The sequence below is a fragment of the Carassius gibelio genome, chromosome A24 (assembly GCF_023724105.1).
Source record: "Carassius gibelio isolate Cgi1373 ecotype wild population from Czech Republic chromosome A24, carGib1.2-hapl.c, whole genome shotgun sequence".
Classification (NCBI taxonomy): Eukaryota; Metazoa; Chordata; class Actinopteri; order Cypriniformes; family Cyprinidae; genus Carassius; species Carassius gibelio.
Window position 1 is genome coordinate 19,966,064 of NC_068394.1, and position 19,112 is coordinate 19,985,175.

General features: G+C 39.8%; 2 protein-coding genes across 5 annotated transcripts in view; both read right to left on the minus strand.

Annotated features, from left to right (window-relative positions):
- Nucleotides 1-14,502, minus strand: part of atp6v0a1b (ATPase H+ transporting V0 subunit a1b) — a 28,622-nt gene extending 14,120 nt beyond the window's left edge. For all 4 annotated transcript variants that reach the window (XM_052542439.1, XM_052542438.1, XM_052542437.1 and 1 more), the window contains exons 1-15: nt 14,405-14,502; nt 12,429-12,612; nt 12,262-12,340; nt 11,205-11,302; nt 10,694-10,822; nt 10,412-10,494; nt 10,099-10,225; nt 9,886-9,968; nt 9,709-9,802; nt 9,296-9,508; nt 7,452-7,602; nt 7,131-7,270; nt 6,540-6,700; nt 6,223-6,313; nt 5,032-5,150 (exon numbers count right to left, since the gene is read on the minus strand). In XM_052542439.1, coding sequence (XP_052398399.1) covers nt 5,032-5,150; nt 6,223-6,313; nt 6,540-6,700; nt 7,131-7,270; nt 7,452-7,602; nt 9,296-9,508; nt 9,709-9,802; nt 9,886-9,968; nt 10,099-10,225; nt 10,412-10,494; nt 10,694-10,822; nt 11,205-11,302; nt 12,262-12,340; nt 12,429-12,545 — 1,685 coding nt within the window. In that variant the 5' untranslated portion in view covers nt 12,546-12,612; nt 14,405-14,502. The remainder of the gene's footprint in view (nt 1-5,031; nt 5,151-6,222; nt 6,314-6,539; nt 6,701-7,130; nt 7,271-7,451; nt 7,603-9,295; nt 9,509-9,708; nt 9,803-9,885; nt 9,969-10,098; nt 10,226-10,411; nt 10,495-10,693; nt 10,823-11,204; nt 11,303-12,261; nt 12,341-12,428; nt 12,613-14,404) is intronic.
- LOC127946133 (ferritin, lower subunit) overlaps nt 11,529-19,112 on the minus strand; it is a 38,570-nt gene continuing 30,986 nt past the window's right edge. Inside the window, exon 7 of the transcript XR_008151016.1 lies at nt 11,529-11,545. The gene's annotated coding sequence lies outside the window, so the exon portion shown is untranslated. The remainder of the gene's footprint in view (nt 11,546-19,112) is intronic.

Here is a 19,112-nt window from a genome sequence, read left to right on the forward strand (position 1 = left end):
TTTGCTGTTTTTGTTAAATAAACTCTTCTGAGTTAAGTTTACAAGGCGTCTGACTATTGGGTTCAACTACCTCCTGTGGCTCAGCGGTAGAAATTAAGACTCTGGCATCAGAGACCCAAGTTCGAGCCCCGGTCCTGACAGAATAACCAAGCCACATTATGAACCCAGGGGCGCCAAATCCTCAAGAACTCCTTGCCACAGCTGCTCAGTATGAGTCCACAGTCCAACGCCATGAGTCAGCACTAGCTCAGCAGGAGGCTTTGATGGCTAGACACTCCCAGTTGTTGTCTGATCTCATGACTTCGGTCCGTCAGATCTTTGACCGGCTGCCCTCTACCTCAGTTACTGCTTCTCCTGCTGCCTCTGTACCCCTTCCAGATTCTCGAGTGCTCTCTCCTCTAAGTGAACCCCGCCTACCTCCACCACAACATTTCTCAGGTGACCCTAGTGCATGTGATGGGTTCCTGACTCAATGCTCTCTCACGTTTGAACTACAACCATCGTCCTTCCCCTCAGATCGAGCCAAGATCGCATACGTCATCACCCTCCTTTCTGGCAAAGCTCTTTCTTGGGCAACCGCGGTCTGGAAGGCACAAGCCCCCTTCTGTACAAGTTATTCCGCATTCGAAAAGGAGTTCAAGCGAGTCTTCGATCACCCCTTCAGTGGCCGACAAGCCTCAAAGAGACTTCTCACCCTCCGTCAAGGTAATGGCAGTGCAGCTGAGTATGCCATTCAGTTTCGGACCGTTGCAGCAGGGAGTGGTTGGAACAATGAGGCCCTCATGGTGTGTTTCCTGAATGGTCTGTCAGAGGCAATCAAGGATGATCTGGCTACCAGAGAACCTGCTGTTGATCTGGAAACTCTCATGGATCAAGCAATCCGACTGGATAATCGCCTGAGAGAGAGAAGCCGGAACCGCCCATCTGTTTCCTCATGGTCTGCCAGTCCAGCTCTTTCTCAAATGCCACCAGTGCCCCAATATTCTTCGGAACCCATGCAATTGGGTAGGGCTAGACTTTCCCCCTCGGAACGAGACCGTCGTATGAGAGAGCGCTGTTGTCTTTATTGTGGATTGTATGGTCATTTTCGCTCCACCTGCCCCGAGCTTTCGGGAAACGCCCAGTCCCGTACAGGCAAGGAAGGACTGTGACGGGAGTTACACGCACCACTTCACCTTCCAACTCTGGGCTGTTCCTTCCAATCACACTCACTTGGAGAGGACAAAAACACCAACTAGAGGCATTGATTGATTCTGGCGCTGCCGGGAATTTCATGGATGTTTCTCTTGCTAAGAGTCTTCAGATCTGTACTTATTCTCTTCCTGCACCCCTAACTGTGACAGCCTTGGATGGAAGACCATTGTCTCCCGGGAAAGTAACCCACCTCACCTCTCTCCTTGGTCTCGCCACTTACCAGCACCAGGAGAGAATGTGCTTTCACCTTATACAGTCTCCAGAGTTCCCTGTTATCCTTGGTCACCCATGGCTTCTCCAGCATAATCCACACGTTGACTGGTCGACTGGCACTGTTCTAGGTTGGGGTCCCACCTGTCAGACTAAATGCTTGGCCCAGAACCCCCCTGACCTTATTCTCGAGTCCCAAGAAACCATAGATCTGTCTCAAGTCCCTGCTCCATACCACCACCTCAAAGCAGTGTTCAGTAAAAGGAAGGCCACCTCCTTACCACCTCATCGGCCTTATGACTGCGCCATTGAGCTACTTCCGGGTACCTGTCCCCCCAGAGGTCGTATATTCTCTTTGTCTCCCCCTGAACGAACTGCTATGGACAGATACATTAATGAAGCTCTTGTGGCAGGCATCATCCAACCATCCACTTCCCCTGCTGGAGCTGGATTCTTTTTTGTTGGGAAAAAGGATGGCGGACTTCGACCATGTATTGATTACAGGGGCCTTAATAAGATAACCATTCGAAACCGTTATCCCTTGCCACTAATGACAACTGCATTTGAAATGCTGCAAGAAGCCTCCATCTTCACTAAGCTTGACTTGCGCAATGCCTACCATCTTGTTCGCATTAGGCAAGGAGATGAGTGGAAAACTGCCTTCAACACGCCCACTGGGCACTATGAATATTTAGTTATGCCCTTTGGCCTCACTAATGCTCCCGCAGTATTTCAAGCTCTCATCAATGATGTTCTCAGAGACATGTTAAACCAATTTGTTTTTGTCTACTTAGACGATATCCTCATCTTCTCGAGTTCCCTCCAAGAGCATGTAAAACACGTCAGTAAGGTTCTGAGGCGCCTTCTTGATAACCATCTTTATGTTAAACCTGAGAAATGTGAGTTTCATGTGACCAAGGTTCAGTTCCTGGGGTTCATCATCAAGCCTGGCCAAATACAAATGGATCCTCAAAAGGTTCAAGCTGTTGTGGATTGGCCCTCCCCCTCATCGGTAAAAGAGGTACAGCGTTTCCTTGGCTTTGCCAATTTTTATCGCAAATTCATCCGGAACTTCAGTACTGTGGCGGCTCCTTTATCTGCTCTCACCAAGGGGAACACAACCAGCTTTTCTTGGGGACCTGAAGCAGAGTTGGCTTTCAACAAACTGAAGAAATATTTCGCCTCTGCACCTATTCTCATTCTCCCAAACCCAGATAGACCATTCATCGTGGAAGTCGATGCTTCAGATGTAGGGGTTGGAGCTGTATTATCCCAGAGAGGAGAGGACAACAAGCTGCATCCATGTGCATTCCTTTCCCACCGCCTTACACCAACTGAAAGCAACTATCATGTAGGGGATCGAGAGTTACTGGCAGTCAAGTTAGCGCTTGAAGAGTGGAGACATTGGCTTGAGGGGGCCAAACACCCATTCCAAGTACTGACGGACCACAAAAATCTGGAATATATTCAGCAGGCAAAGCGACTCAACCCCCGCCAGGCACGTTGGTCCTTATTTTTCAATAGATTCCAGTTCATCTTGTCCTACCGCCCTGGCTCTAAGAACCTAAAGCCTGATGCTTTGTCCCGAGCATATGTTAAAACTCCACAGGAAGATTGTGTTGCACCAATTATCCCAAGTTCCAAGATATTAGCCCCTATCAGGTGGAATCTGGAAGATACAGTAAAACAAGCCCAAGCCAGAGAACCAGACCCAGGAGGGGGGCCTACCCACTGTCTGTTTGTCCCTAAAGCTGTCCGCTCTCAGATCCTCCAGTGGGGACACTCCTCTCGTCTCACTTGTCATCCTGGTACCTCACGCACTCTTGAGTTCCTCCAAAGATGATTTTGGTGACCACATTTGTGAACGCATGTCCCACATGCAACCAAAATAAAATCTCTCACCGCTCTCCTCAAGGGCTATTGCACCCTCTCCCCATACCTCATAGACTTTGGTCCCATCTTTCCATGGATTTTATCACTGGTCTTCCACTATCACAAGGCAACACCACTATCATGGTCATAGTAGATAGATTTTCCAAGGCCGCCAGATTTATTCCTCTGCCTAAACTACCCACCGCAAAACAAACTGCTGAATTGGTCATAAATCATGTGTTCAGAGTCTTTGGAATTCCACAAGACATCGTCTCTGATCGAGGACCCCAGTTTTCCTCCCGATTCTGGCGGGCTTTTTGTCAATCTCTGGGGGCTACAGTGAGCCTGTCTTCTGGGTTTCACCCAGATTCCAATGGACAAACTGAGCGGCTTAACCAAGATCTTGAGACTACACTGAGATGTATGGCAGCTAACAGTCCTTCCTCTTGGTCTTCATTCATCATGTGGGCAGAATACGCACACAATACCCTTCGCTCCTCTGCAACAGGCATGTCCCCTTTCAAGTGCCAGTTTGGTTACACCCCTCCACTATTCCCTGAACAAGAGGTGGAGGTTGCAGTTCCCTCTGCTCATCAATTTGTTAAACGCTGCCGCCAGACATGGAAAAAAGCCAGACTCAAGCTCCTTAGGGCCTCTCAGCAATACCAGCACCAGGCAAATCGCAGACGCAGACCTGCCCCCACTCTGCGCCCTGGCCAAAGAGTCTGGCTCTCCACTAAGAACATTCCCTTGCGGGTGGAGTCCCGCAAACTTTCCCAGAGATTCATTGGCCCCTTCAGGATTGCCAGGAAAGTGAACCCAGTTACCTATCAATTGTACTTGCCTAAGTCTTTGAAAATTAACCCAACTTTTCATGTCTCCCTGTTAAAACCTGTTTTGTCTTCTCCTTTTCTTGCGACAGGAAGACCTCCTCCTCCTCGTATCATCGGGGGCCAGCCAGCTTACACAGTCCACAGAATACTAGATGTCCGTCAAGTACGTGGGTCCCGGCAGTATCTTGTGGACTGGGAAGGCTATGGTCCCGAGGAGCGCTCCTGGGTTCCTGCTAAGGACATCTTAGACCCCAAACTAGTGCAAGAATTTAACGCTCGCAAGACCAGTTGTCCTGGAGTGAACGTCAGGAGCCGTTCCTAGAGGGAGGGGTCCTGTCAGAACCTTTGTTTTGCAATGTGTTATTTTGGCCACTAGAGGTCCCCAATGTGCACTCACGTCAACATTGTGCCTTTTGTAATCAGTGTAATTGTTTTCACATGTTTCTCATTCTGGGCTGTCTATTTAAGCTGATCACTTCCTTTGTATCTTTGCTTGGTTATTATTGTTCCTAAGCAAGTTGCTGCCGTAAGTCTGCTCTAGTTCCAAGATCTATTCTTTGAAAGTATTTTTTGAATTGTTTTCCTGTGAATAATTTTGCAGTTTTTTCTCTGAGTTTTTGTTTTGGAGACTATTTTACTATTTTTGACCCGTTCTGGTCTGAGGATTTTCCTGTTTTATAACCTAACTCTATACAAAGGATATTTTGTTCCCTTTTGCTGTTTTTGTTAAATAAAATCTTCTGAGTTAAGTTTACAAGGCGTCTGACTATTGGGTTCAACTACCTCCTGTGGCTCAGTGGTAGAAATTAAGACTCTGGCATCAGAGACCCAAGTTCGAGCCCTGGTCCTGACACCCCAGTCATTACACTTGGTAATTCGCACACTAGCTGCTCCACATACACACAATTGAACACACACTTACAGGTGATTGAAGAGGGACAGCGAGACTCCAAACACCATGTGAATGACACCCAGGATTACAGACATCTTCATCTTAAAGGAGTTCAGGAACGTCAGCTTATTTGTGGCAACATTCCAGATCTAACAGAGAAATATTAGTAGAACAGTCTTACACCAGAATCTCGGTAGATTTGTTATAATTTAAACTGAAGAACCTTATTTTAGTTGTTTGTAAAAGCATAGAGGAAGAGAAGGTCTCAATTGTGCTTTATGGTAATTATTGGTCTTTCCACATATGCATTACAACATAAAAAAAAAATATTTTTTCTCAACTTTTACAAAAATTCTTCTATGCACAACGACCAGGTTCTACATAAAAGTCCTCTAATCCTCTTTCCTTTCATTCCATTTGTTAAAAAGAAGTACCTTTTAGTATTACTACAGAAATAATGTAATAGACATACTTGAAAATTTTATGTTAATGTTTTTGGACACTTTTTTTTTTTTTTATAGCACATTTCGTACACAATGGTAATTCAAAGTGCTTTACATAAAAGAAAGTAAAATAATCATGAAGAAAAATAATAACAAAAATAAAACAAGCAATTTTAAAACTTTTAAAATGATTAAAACCTTTAAAAACAGTTAGAAAATGATTTTACATAAAAAAATAAAATAAAATGAAACAGTGAAAATATAGTGCAATCAGTTAATTGCATGTTATTGCAATACAATAAAAAATATGAATTTATATTCAATGCAAATATGTATGCAATTTCTTACTTCGGTTTGCCTTTGAGATATGGTTCAAATGTACTGCCAAATGTACTAACAAGAATTTATGCCAAAATACACTACATATAATATGTTATGCCAATTGAAACTTGTATGACGTTTATTTAAATATATTTATAATTAAATATTTGTAATGATGACGTTGCAATTTAGGACATTTATATTGGCTAACACGATACACTTAAAATTATAATTATGTACTTGAAATGCGTTATGTTCATAACTTTAAACCACAACAAAAGATTATGAACATCAGATTCAGTTTTGAGCACATTATTTGTGTACACTTTTCCAATTTTTTAAAAATGGAAAAATGCATGATGTAAAAATGTGTGAGGTGTGAATTAATTTATTTGTCTAAGCTGTCTCTGCATGTCTCTGTGTATACTTTATGAAAGTGTTTTCGTGTGACACATACGGGGTCAATGCCCAGAGGATAAGGGCCACCAAACACGCCAGGAACAGCAGGGTCTAACTGAAGAACTGAGTTACCATCCAGAGTCTCAAACCTACAAACACATACAAAAATTGTACAATGACAAATTCATTAAGAAAATGAATGTTAGTCAGGATATAATGATTGCTTTACCATCAGCACATTTTAGATGAGACACTGTATTTTACATGCTGTTTTAATGTTTTGCTTTTTGTTATTTTCATTATAAATTAATGATTTCTTGTTTTTTTTATTGTTTATATTCAAATTGTTTCTCTGATTTAATGTTGTAAACTTACGTCCAGTTCCCCTTGGGGAAAAACATGTGCCGCACACTCCAGCTTGAGCCGAACATGTTGAGGGACTTGGAGAAGCAGTCATTGTAGATCAGTCCTGTGTAGACTGAGAATATCCCCATCAAAAGAATGATATAACGTCCAGCAAAAATCATGTTAAACATCTACACATACACAGAAAGGGAGAGAAAATAAAAACTAAGGTTAGATTTTTGTGAAGTTATAAATAATCAGCATAATATCTTGTTATAATTGTATATTAAATAATTCTTGAGTTTTATTAATGAGCAGATTATTTTTTCTGCATTACTATTTAAATACGAAGCTGGTTCTGCATATATATAAATTACTTTAATGTTTTTTTTTTTTAACTGCAAATTGCATACTGCTTATTTGTATCATCAATATTTTCATCCAAAAATTTTACATTTTAAATGAAAATGTAAGAATGTGAATTTGAAATCGCCTTAAAGGATCATTGTTAACCTTTAGAAGTTAACAATGTTAATAATTCAATTACAACTCCATATTTGATGTAATCTCCACATTCAACCGAATATTTCTTTAATGTAATAGTTATTGATCAGCTGAGACCTCATTGTCACTCTTCTGGGCGAGCAGACGTGTCTCTCTGATGACCAGGTAAAGTGCCGCACATGTCATCAGCATGCCGTGACCCATGTCCCCAAACATGACGGCAAACAGGAACGGGAACGTAATGATTGTGTATGGTGCTGCAAGAAATTAAATAGAAACAATCAAATTATACAAGTGTTAAAACAGTCACATTTATCACCTGAGAAAAAGGGGACTCTGCACTGTTAAACCAAATAGTATGTACATATTGTTTTGTTAAATCTAACAATTCCTGCATAAATGTACTTTAAGCATGAGGAGCGTCTCCTGTTTTGGTACCTGGGTTGATCTCTCGGTAGGTTCCGATGCCGTAAGCATCCACGATGTTCTGGAATCCCGAGGTGAACTTGTTGGTCTTGTTGAAAGTAGGTGGAGTCTGTTTGGTCTGCATTCGGTTCAAGATGGAAGGAACTGTGGAACCACTCCGTTCCTACAAAAAAAAAAAAAAAAGAAGAAACTTAGTTAAATTGACAATATTAACATGGAAGTATTCGGCGAGCGTGATTTCCACCAAATACAACATGTTCCTGGATCAACATTCTTGTTGACCCAGGAACAACATTCCAATCAACCAATCAGAATTGAGATAAAACTTTTCAGAAAATATCATTTTTAGGCTTAAAAATCAGGGTTAGGTGCTTATTTCCCACTGATTTTAGGAATAAATTATGGGTAGGGTTAGGTTTAGGGTAGAGATTGGGTTAAGTCTATATTTTTGGACAATAATGTTGATCCAGGATCATCAGAAGATGTTGATCCCAGTGACCGAAGCATTACCTGCCCTCCTGTAGACATATCCTGTCGACTGTAAGTAACTTTCGCAACTACATGTCAACTACCAGACATTGGATTTTTAGTAGACTCTCTTCTTAATGTTTGCTTCTTAATAATAGCTTTGATAGTCCACCAACAGACATTCCACTGACCATTAGTAACTTAGCACATACATGTCAACCTACTGTACTTTACTACGGTAATCAGAACCTAACACTCTACTGTTAGAATTAGCTGACATGTTTGCAAAGTTACTTAAGCCCCTTTCACACTGCCATTCCGGCAAATACAGGGGTAAAGTGTTCCGGCAATTGTTCCCGGGTCGCTAGATTTTGCACTTTCACTCTGCCAGTGATGACCCGGGGATATGTGCGTGCTTTAACACACAACCCGTAAAGATCCCGTAACGACACGTGACATCAGGGCGTGACGTGTAATGTATGAGTCGAGCACGTTATACTTTCACTGAAGCAAGCAAACGATCTCTGCGTCAGCGTGGAAAGTGAGGAGCTAACTGATCTCTGCTTCATTACAGTTTGCACGTACTCGTCGTGAACGTTGATCTTCCTTCAAAACAGTTGGTGAAACATAATAATAACGCGCATCATCACTTCGACACGGCATTAGATCTGGCTTTTGTTCACACAGCGCTCATCCCGTGTTGAACCTCGCAATGTTACTAGGTCCCTGACCCGGGTTCAATGCCAGAATCAATCCCGGGACGTGGTTGCTTTCACACAGAAGGCGACCCGGCAATGTTCCGGCAATATGCCGGGTCCGCCGTGCAGTGTGAAAGGAGCTTTATAGTCAACAGAATGCCTAAAGGTGACCATCAAAATAAAGTGTAACCTTCAAAGTCCACTGCCACTCACATCTACTTAATCTAGCAATATTTCCACATATATAGTAAGTTAATAACACGCAATAATAAAGTCATATAAAGTAAAAAATAACACAAACTGAAATACAATCAACTTCATGAGGTGGATCCTGGGATGGTTTTAAAAGTTCACATGTATGTTGGATGCTTTTCCTTCACTATCTGCTCCAATCCATTTATTGTTACATGTAATTACAGTATATTAAACTGTAGTTTAAGAATTAAAAAAAAAAAAAAAAATTATAATATATATATATATATATATATATATATATATATATATATATATATAGGCCCAATTTAAATAGTCTACAAAACTAATTTCAGTAATTTTAGCATGGGTTTTTAATATCATGACAAATGTATATACAAACAATTGTTTAATTGCTTTCATTTGTATATTGAATGGCTAAAGTAACATCTCAGTGGTTGAAATCATTTATAATGAATTTGGATTAATAGTACTCACTGTTCCCCTCCGCAGAGCAAATTGAATGGAATCGAGGTCAGAAACGGGACACCAGACCTCAGCGATCAAACACTTCTGTGTAACATCGATGTTACAGAGGTTCAGGGTGTGATAAATGGCCTTCATCTTCCTCACTTTGATGAACCACACACGTATGGTTTTCGCAGCGGCCTGCAAAACCCTCTGCCGGTGGTCCTCGGTTTGATTTAGAACCTAAATGTTTGAAAACACAGCAAACACTGAACATTTGAAATAAGTTTTTTGCATGCGGCTATAACTGGCTTTCCTACAGTAGGTCATGTTCAAACAGGGTTTGAGAGTTTAAATGTAACCAATAATATTAGGTTGAGATGAAAAGTAACACAGTTGAATACGACTCTACAGACTGTAAGACTTTATTGAGACCACCGTACCATCTGGAGGTCATCAATGCGGGTGTTGACACCTGCTGCCATCTCCTTCCTCTCCTGAGGGGTCTCAGGGCACGGGTACAGAGATGCGCGGAACCTGGAGATGAAGTTTGAAGTCTGTGATTAGCATTAGATGAAATTAAGTGAATAATCGAAAGATCAGAAAAGAGCATGCTGCACCCTTCACAGATCTTCTTCACTCTGTTCTTCAGCTGGTCTCCTTGGAAGAAGATGATAAACACAGATTTGTGCACCTGGTCTCCCTGTTATGAACAAAGACCCATAACTTGATCAATATTTCATCACGCTGGTATATAAAAAGTCAAGTGCAAACATTTGAATTGCCTCGATTAAAAAAATTAATCAAGAAAATCAAGAAAAATAGAAACTGACGGTTGTGGGGTCCTCAAGAGGGTCCTCAATCTCTGTCTGACGTAAAAAGACATTTCCACGGCATACTCTCCACAGCATCCTCTCAAACGTGGGGATTCTCTCCCGGTTTATAACCCCAGCCACAAACCTACAGGGTGAACAAACCAGTGTACATATTGTGATCTCTGTGCATAGAAGGATCACTGTGAGCTGCTGGGACCAAAATAATGGTGTGCACCTATTAAGAAAATGACAATAATCTCCAGGAAAATGATCTTTATTATATTACTGACTGTTTACTAGGAGAATTACGTATCAGCTACTTAGACCTCACCCTAGTCGCAGTGGGGCACCTCGACCAGCCTCACTGGGGTCTAGCAGAGATGATGATTCTTCCAAAAGGTTCGGATCCTCCATCTAAAGAGTTCGGTGGGTAAGGGTCAAAGGTAGTTTGCATGTAACATAACATTGTTAATGTATAAAAGTGCCTTTTAAAGATTTTCCCATCATGCATCGAAGGGTTAACTAACACCTGAAACATGTCTTTATTTATTTATTTATTTATGCATTCTTGTACTCTTAAGTTCGTGAACTTATTGTGAGAGGACAGCCAGACCTCATCAAAGAACTGCTGAGTACGTCTGAGGATATGCTTGAGTTCTGTCAGCTCTAGAAAGTTCTTCTTCAGGGCTTCTTGATTGGTGTTGATCTCTTTGAGCTCATTCTCCAGCTTCTCAAAGGTGGCCTGGTGATCAGTGCAATAAATAGATATGAAGAGATTAAAACACTGATATCAAATTAGACCCAGAGGTTTAGAAAATGGCAAGAAAAGTGTGACACCTTGTCAATTAGTAATGAAAAAAAAAGAGCATTATAAGGTGCTTTTACGTTTGATTGTTAAAATATTGGTGAAAAGTCTGATAAAACTGATGGAAACAGGCCACTGTTTTGGAACTTGACGGACATGTTCACTAGCAACACTTTAAACATTTCATCTTTTGCCTTCCAAAAAAACTAACAACATGGGGTTTGGAACCACATGAGTGTAAGGGGAATGTCAGGATATGTATTTTGACAGAATTATTAAGCCCATATCTGATTAAAGCAGCATGAGAGAGTAAAATTACCTCAAGGTCAATCATGTCTCGTGGGAATGGGACTTCGGGATTCTCACCAGTGTCCATTGCTGGAATGTTGGCTTTCTTAATTTCTTTCTCTACAAACCCTGCAGAACATGACATCAGCAGCAATTTACTAATCATGTTTAATAATGTTCTATATGATTATTTCTCACAGAGAAGGGTGAGGAAGTACATTTTCCTTGATGTGTGCCTTTAGCCCTGATGTACATGTGTGTGTGTGTGTGTGTGTGTGTGTGTGTGCATAGTACATGTACTGAGTTAGGCTGACTGAGACTTGTAATTTGCACTTACAAATTGTTACCGTATTTTCCGGACTATAAGTCACACTTTTTTTCATAGTTTGGCTGGTCCTGCGACTTATAGTCAGGTGCGACTTATTTATCAAAATTAATTGGACATGAACCAAGAGAAATGAACTAAGAGACATGAACCAAGAGAAAACATTACCGTCTACAGCCGCGAGAGGGCGCTCTATGCTGCTCAGTGCTCCTGTAGTCTACACTGAGAACATATAGCGCCCTCTCGCAGCTGTAGACGGTAATGTTTTCTCTTGGTTCTAAATAAATGCGACTTATAGTCCAGTGCGACTTATATATGTTTGTTTCCTCTTCATGACGTATTTTTGGACTGATGCGACTTATACTCAGGTGCGACTTATAGTCCGAAAAATACGGTACACTTTTGTTAGTTTTGAGTGCTTCTATTGTCCTCATTTTTAAGACACTTTGGATAAAAGTGTCTGCTAAATGACTAAATGTAATGTAAATGTACACTATATGTACAATCATAAATAACAATGTTCAGCCTTATTTAATTAATTAAATATTTTTTTTAATTATTATTTTAGAATTTAGCTTAGGTTCTGCAAGTGATGGTTTGGAGTAGATATATTCTAAATGTCCCATTATTTTTCTAGATTTCTATATTTGACATGACTTTGTCCATCATTTGTAGTTAATCAGGGAACTGTCAGTCATCTCTGAGGAGTTAGGACTGACACTGGTCTCTGTGTATGTGTTTGTGCATGTATTGATCCACTCACTGAGCTTCCTGTCCATCTCCTCACAACGTCTCACTTCATTCACAAACTTCCTCTGAAACACGTTCACATCAGGGTTGAGCTGAAAGAAAACAGTTTGAACTCATTAGCAGCATATTAATAGAGGAGAGCAGGAAGAGAAAGACAGATAGCGAGCTGTATCTACTCACATCTCTGAACTGGACCATTCCCAGCTCTCCCAGTTCACTGACGCAGCAGTAGGCCGCTTCAGACTGGAGGAAGAGCTGGGCCAGAGTCATCTCCTCACTGCGGAACAACTCCCCCATGATGCTGCAGGCCACAGGAACTCACCCACGGCTCAGAAATCAGTCCCACAGGATGCTACAGGTCAGTCTAGGGATGGATGGATGGATTAATTTAATTTTATCTGCAAATACCCAATGTGTGTAAATGATATATGATAACATATTTATGGGTATCACTACCCCGCAAACAACAGCCATCATTTCACCGTCTCGGTTACCTAAAGAGGCAATATATTCTGGCTGTGAGTAACCCTAGCAAAAATAATCTTGAATTTGATTACATGTTGTTTTTGCCTAAATAAACTGTGATATATTATATATCACGATTATGACAAAAATCATAATTGTCGATTATTCCTTTGAAACTGTAATTGCGATTATTAATAACAGTTATCACAATTTACACTGAATTATGTTTATACGTTGCTTGAAGCAACCGCATTTTTATATGAAAATAAACAAGCTGAAAACACTCCAACTGAAAAACCTTGTGCTTTTCTTTAGTATTAAGCCTCAAATGTCAACTATACATCGGATTGGTTTCTTCTTTAAATTATAAAAAAGTAAAAATGTGAATGGTATTATAATGTCATCTATTTGTCGTCTATCTGTCATCTATCTATCTATCTATCTATCTATCTATCTATCTATCTATCTATCTATCTATCTATCTATCTATCTATCCACCCACCCATCCATCCATCCATCCATCCCTATATAAATCTTTATTGCTCATATACTGCATATGCTTGATTATATTTTAAATCATTATAACCTTTATTAATATAATCATTTTTCTGCAAATACTCCAAATGTATGATAACAAGTTTATGGGTAAAATAAATTATTAAAACATCAGCAATTATATTAATTTAATTTAAATTAATTTTGCTTCTGTAATAGATTTAAAAGGAGAATGATCTGAACATTTGACATTCATTTGGTACAAACTGTTACTTGCTAATGTAAAATGATGGAAGCGATGACGTCAGCTACACGAGTCCATGCTGACCACTTGAAACTGGCTTCGCCTGCATCCCAAAGAGCCGATTGGCTGAAAGCTCAGCATCCCTTCGGACTGGCTGATGAACTCAACATCCCCGCATCTCTAAGAGATGATTGGCCAAGAAGCTCAACCACCCACGCATCCCTGAAATCTGATTGGCTGATGGCTCAACAACCCACGCATCCCTGAAAGCTGATTGGCTGATGGCTCAACCTCGCTCACATCTCTTGGCGCACTGTCTGTCCTTCAGCCCTGAAGGGCGCCATTACGCGCTCCTCTTTCTATCTAACGTTAACCCGTAACAACAATTATTTAATCACAGTTTTATCGCATCCTTTAATATACTAACAAATCTCGGCGCTTGTGAATAATCTAACACGCATAGTTATTTGTAAGATGTAGATTTTTGTTTAATAAGGCTGCAGTGAATCATTTTGGCATCATCCTAATAATGAATTTTAGCAGACCAGTTAGACACATCGAGCGCATTTAGTTGTATTTTGAACAAAATTATATAATACATTAATTCATGACTGAATAAAAGGACGCATGGATGAAACGGTGAATAACGGTTAATATGCTCAACTGGTTAACGCAGTTTTCCAGTGTATTAATCTCTAAAATGCTGTCAGCTGTTTATTTTTTCTCCCGCAATTATAACATAATATTGAAGTCATAATCAGAGAAAATTATATATGAATATATTTCTCACCGCTAATGGTTGACAGCCTCGATGCATCCACATTCAAGCATCACCACAGATAAAATAATTAATCCTCTCATTTATAACGTCATATATACATACACACACAGTGTACGAGGTAAAAGTGAGGAGAAAGAGAAACACGAATTTGTAAACTATAAATGTTCTTACCGTCCTTGACGTCTTCAGTAAGAGATATGGTCACCTCTGCAATGATGATCAGACCTGCTACGTGACGTCACGCCTGCTGCTGCTGCTGGTCACGTGATTTCTCGTCGAAGCCAAATTCCACAGAATCCCAAAGGACATTTTTATGTGCGGTTATCAGGGGCGTAGCAAGCTTTTCAAAAGTGTGGGGGATGGATGTGGTTTGTTTATAAACAATAAAAAAAAACGCTGAATACAGTGACAGAGGGGTACAAAATGCAGGGCTTAAAGTTTGGCTGGGAAAAAAAAATGATCCTACATTTTAAAAAAAAATGTAGAAAAGGGGAGAAAAAAAACCGCCCACACAGAGTTTTTCTCTGGTGGTATAATGTAACAATTTACTGTTTTTAAACATTAAAACAATATAAATTTTTCTTTCATAATTCTTCAACAGGTAGGCAAACAATGTCATCATTTCTCACTTTTTTCTCCTCAACAGGTAACGTTACAATCAAACACTCAGTAAGTATCCACAAAAGTATTTAGCTAATCAACAAACAATGCTCAAAATATCAAAATCAGTTGCACTGGCAATGAACCCATACACTGCTTAACAATGCCAGTTTGTCCACCCTCCTTGGCAATTCCCTGCCTTCTTCATCACAGTTATGTTATACATTGCATGCCACATAACGTTACATAACCGAATTTAGCTAGCTGCTGAACAATATCCCAATAATATAAATTAGCATTAGTCTAAAAAACTAAATATAATACCGAAAACACTCGACATGTCAACAAAAACGATAACAGAACATCTTCCCAAACTCTTCCCGCCTAGGTGCCCGCCTCCTCAGCACGAGCTGACCAATAACACCCCAAGAGAGGCGGGACTTAAGGCAGAACAGCCAATCATCAGCCGGTCAGGCTCAAAGCAAGTGTCATGAGAGGGAGGGGGGAGGAGGCAGCCGCGGCTAGCGCAGACACAGAGCGGTCAGAGAAACGGAGGAGCGACTGTAGTAAGGCGTTTGTGCAAAACTGCGGAAAAACTGCAGAAAACGTGTGGGTGTTGAACCCTCTCACCGGGAAAAGTGTGGGTGTTAAAACACCCACATCCCCCACGGGTGCGACGCCCCTGGCGGTTATTATTGTATTCATGTAGTGTTCTTTTTCCTTTATTTATTTATTTATTGCTATAAACAATGTTTATGTATATATTGGTTTAAACTGTTTTATTATATTTTTCTGTTGTTGGTTGTTCTTGTTAATGTGTTCATCCATAAAAACCAACAGGCTACTATTATGTTAGGACTAATAGTTAACTGTAGTAAATCCTACTAGTAAAACCAGGAAGAAAAAAAACATGGAAAAGGTGAATTACTAAATTTATTTCACATAATAATAATAATAATAATAATAATAATAATTCAAAAATCAGCTTGAAACCCATCTCTTCCATCTTTTGACCCTCTAACTTTAGCACACACTATTCTAATTCTATTCTTTAAAAAAAATCTAACTACCTTTCTAATCTTTTTTTATTCTAATTTAATTTATTATGCAAATGTGTGTGTGTGTGTGTGTGTGTGTGTACACACACACACACACACACACACTATGTTTACTTTTTAATTAAAACTATAAACATGTTAATAAAATGCATAAAACATGATAGTATGATGGTCTCATAGGTAGATAGATGGTAATAAGTTCATCCATGCTTGAGCCTTTCAAAAAAGAATCCATAGGCCATTTTCAAAAACATATACTGTTATAATGAAATATTTGTGATTTAAGTAAAAATAGATATTAATAACAATGCATAACAAGCTATGTACTATAATAGCATGGTGTACAAGTCAAGTCAAGTCACCTTTATTTATATAGCACTTTTAACAATACAGATTGTAACAAAGCAACCACACAGCTTTAAATGAAAATAGTGTTTCAAAATGCCAAAATAGGCAGTAATATAGAGACAGCCTTTATGAACTCTTATAAGTATTTTATTTTTGATACTATGACCCTGTACTGAACCTACCTGAAGCTGTGTTAGAGACGCATCCTAACTCAGAATACTATTTGTTTAGGAACCATGGTAAATTCACTTTTATCATTTTAGAATTTCTTTAAATCTTAAGTCAAGAATTAAGCTATAGGAATCTTCTGTACAGTCCCAGATTATTGAATTATGCTATAGACTTTTACTCAGTCTGCTCAGAGTTATCTGATATAGATGGAATGAAACAAGTTTGTGTGCCAGTGTAACACTGAGAGGTGAGAGTGCAGACCTCAGAAGAATGTAGCACAGACTCTGTAATTAACCTGGATATATTTAGAGTCGGTAACTACTGAAGAACCAGAGGTGAGAAACCTAGATGTGACTGACCAATTCACACTTGTGTATTATACATTTCAGAACTAACATAAGGTTTTCAAAGTAGCTATATCTATTAGCTGTATCTAAATTGTTGTTCACATGCCAATTTTCACTGTCACACTGTGAAATTTTCAGTGTCCTTGAATGCAAAAGTTACATTCATTAAAATATTTTCTGATGTTTTTGCAGAAAAACTTGTACTGTTATAAAGTGTCCTGAAAATAAGTATAAATGTGATCCTTTGATTTTGAGACAGAAAGAATTTAGTAAGAGAAATGACTGGGAGATAGAAATTCAGTTGGGATAGAAAAGAATCACCCCCTTTTAAAATAATCACATTTGGTTGTTTTTCATCCTTAAATGAAGATAGACACAGTTTTTGTTTTATCCAGCTGTATTTCACTCAGTGCAATCTATAATGTCTAAGTGAAAGATAAAAGACCAACATGTCAGAAAAATAAATAATTAAATCCAAAAACAGAATAACTGATTATATCTCAGCATGAAAAGAGCTTTCCTGGAGCAATTGAGCTATTAGTAGTGCAGCTGAAGCAAACAATCAGCTATGGGTGACAAGGCACTGTCAAAAGATCTCAGGGATAAAGTTGTGGGCAAAAATCAAAGGCATTATCAATGCCTAGAAGCACAGTGAAGTTTAGTATAAGTGGAAGGTATTTGAAAAAACACAGACCCTCCCTGGATGAGGACGTCAGTCCAAACTGGATGAAAGAGCCGGAGGAAACTGATCAGCGAGGCGACCAAGAATCCTACAGCAACTCTGAAGCAGCTGTAGGAATTCATCACAAAGAGAGGTCATTGTGTGCTTGTGACAACATCACAAGTTCTCCACAAATACGGCTTGTATGGGAGGACTGCATTCTGAGGCAGACGAGACTAAAATTTGATTATTTGTCCTCAACACCAAACGATATGTCTGGTGGAAATCCAATACAGCGCATCTTCCAAAGGATGCAAAGCATGGAGGCATGGATGTTTCTCTGCAGCAGCGACTGGAGAACTTGTCAGGATAGAAGGAAAAATGGATGGGGCAATATACAGTTATATTCTAGAGGAAAATCTATTGCTCTCTGCCAGAAAGTTGTCAATGGGAAGAATGTTTACTTTCCGACAAGACAATGACCCAAGCACACAGCAAAACTGACCACACAGAGATTGAAGAAAAAGGTGAATGTCCTTGCATGACCTCGTCAGAGCCCAGACTTAAATTGAAAATTGTGGAATGACTCAAACTGCAGTCCACAAACTGTCACCATCAAATTTTACTGAACTTGAGCAGTTCTGCAAATAAGAGTGGGCAAATATTGCAAAGTCTAGATGTTCAAAGTTAGTAGAGACAAATCCCAACAGACTGTGGCTGTGATTAAAGCAAAAAGTGATTCAATAAAATACTGAAACAGGGAAGTGATACTTTTTTCTAACTCATTGATTCAGGTTTTTTTTTTTTTTTGAGATGTTGGTGTTATATCTGTCACTTGGATGTAATAAGTTGCACTGAGTAAATACAGCTGGATAAAACAAAAATGTTGTCTGTCTTCGTTTCAGGCTGTGAAGCAACAAAATGTGATTATTTTAAGGGGGGGGGGGGGGGGTTAATTTCTGTATAGAGAGAAAATTAACAGGGATCCATGCAGAAGGAATGAGAGTGATGCAGAAAGTAGAATAAATACAATTGAATTGATGCCTAAATAAGCCATGTACTTCATTCATATTTTAATGAACATAGGAGGCTCAAGAAGAGTTTCAGTAACATACTGATTGACGAAGTGACTGAATGACTAAAGCTGGATCCCATAAGACTAAAGTGAAAGTGAAGTGACATTCAGCCAAGTATGGTGACCCATACTCAGAATTTGTGCTCTGCATTTAACCCATCCGAAATGCACACACACAGAACAGTGAACACACACACACACACACACACACACAGCAGTGGGCAGCCATTTATGCTGCGGCGCCCGGGGAGCAGTTGGGGGTTCGATGCCTTGCTCAAGGGCACCTAAGTCATGGTATTGAAGGTGGAGAGAGAACTGTACATGCACTCCCCCCACCCACAATTCCGTCCGGCCCGAGACTAGAACCCACAACCCTTCGATTGGGAGTCCAACCCTCTAACCATTAGGCCACGACTTCCCAAGACTATTAAGACTATTCACTTATGCACTATGTACTCAACAATGTATTAAATAATTATTATTTTGTCCTTCATAATCAGAGATAATACAGAGACCCTCCCCTCTCTGTACGCAATTAAAGCTCTCAAAGTTGAGTTCATGAAGTGTCCAATATCGTACACTTTTTGGTCATTTAAGTGCATTGTCTGGGTAATGAAAG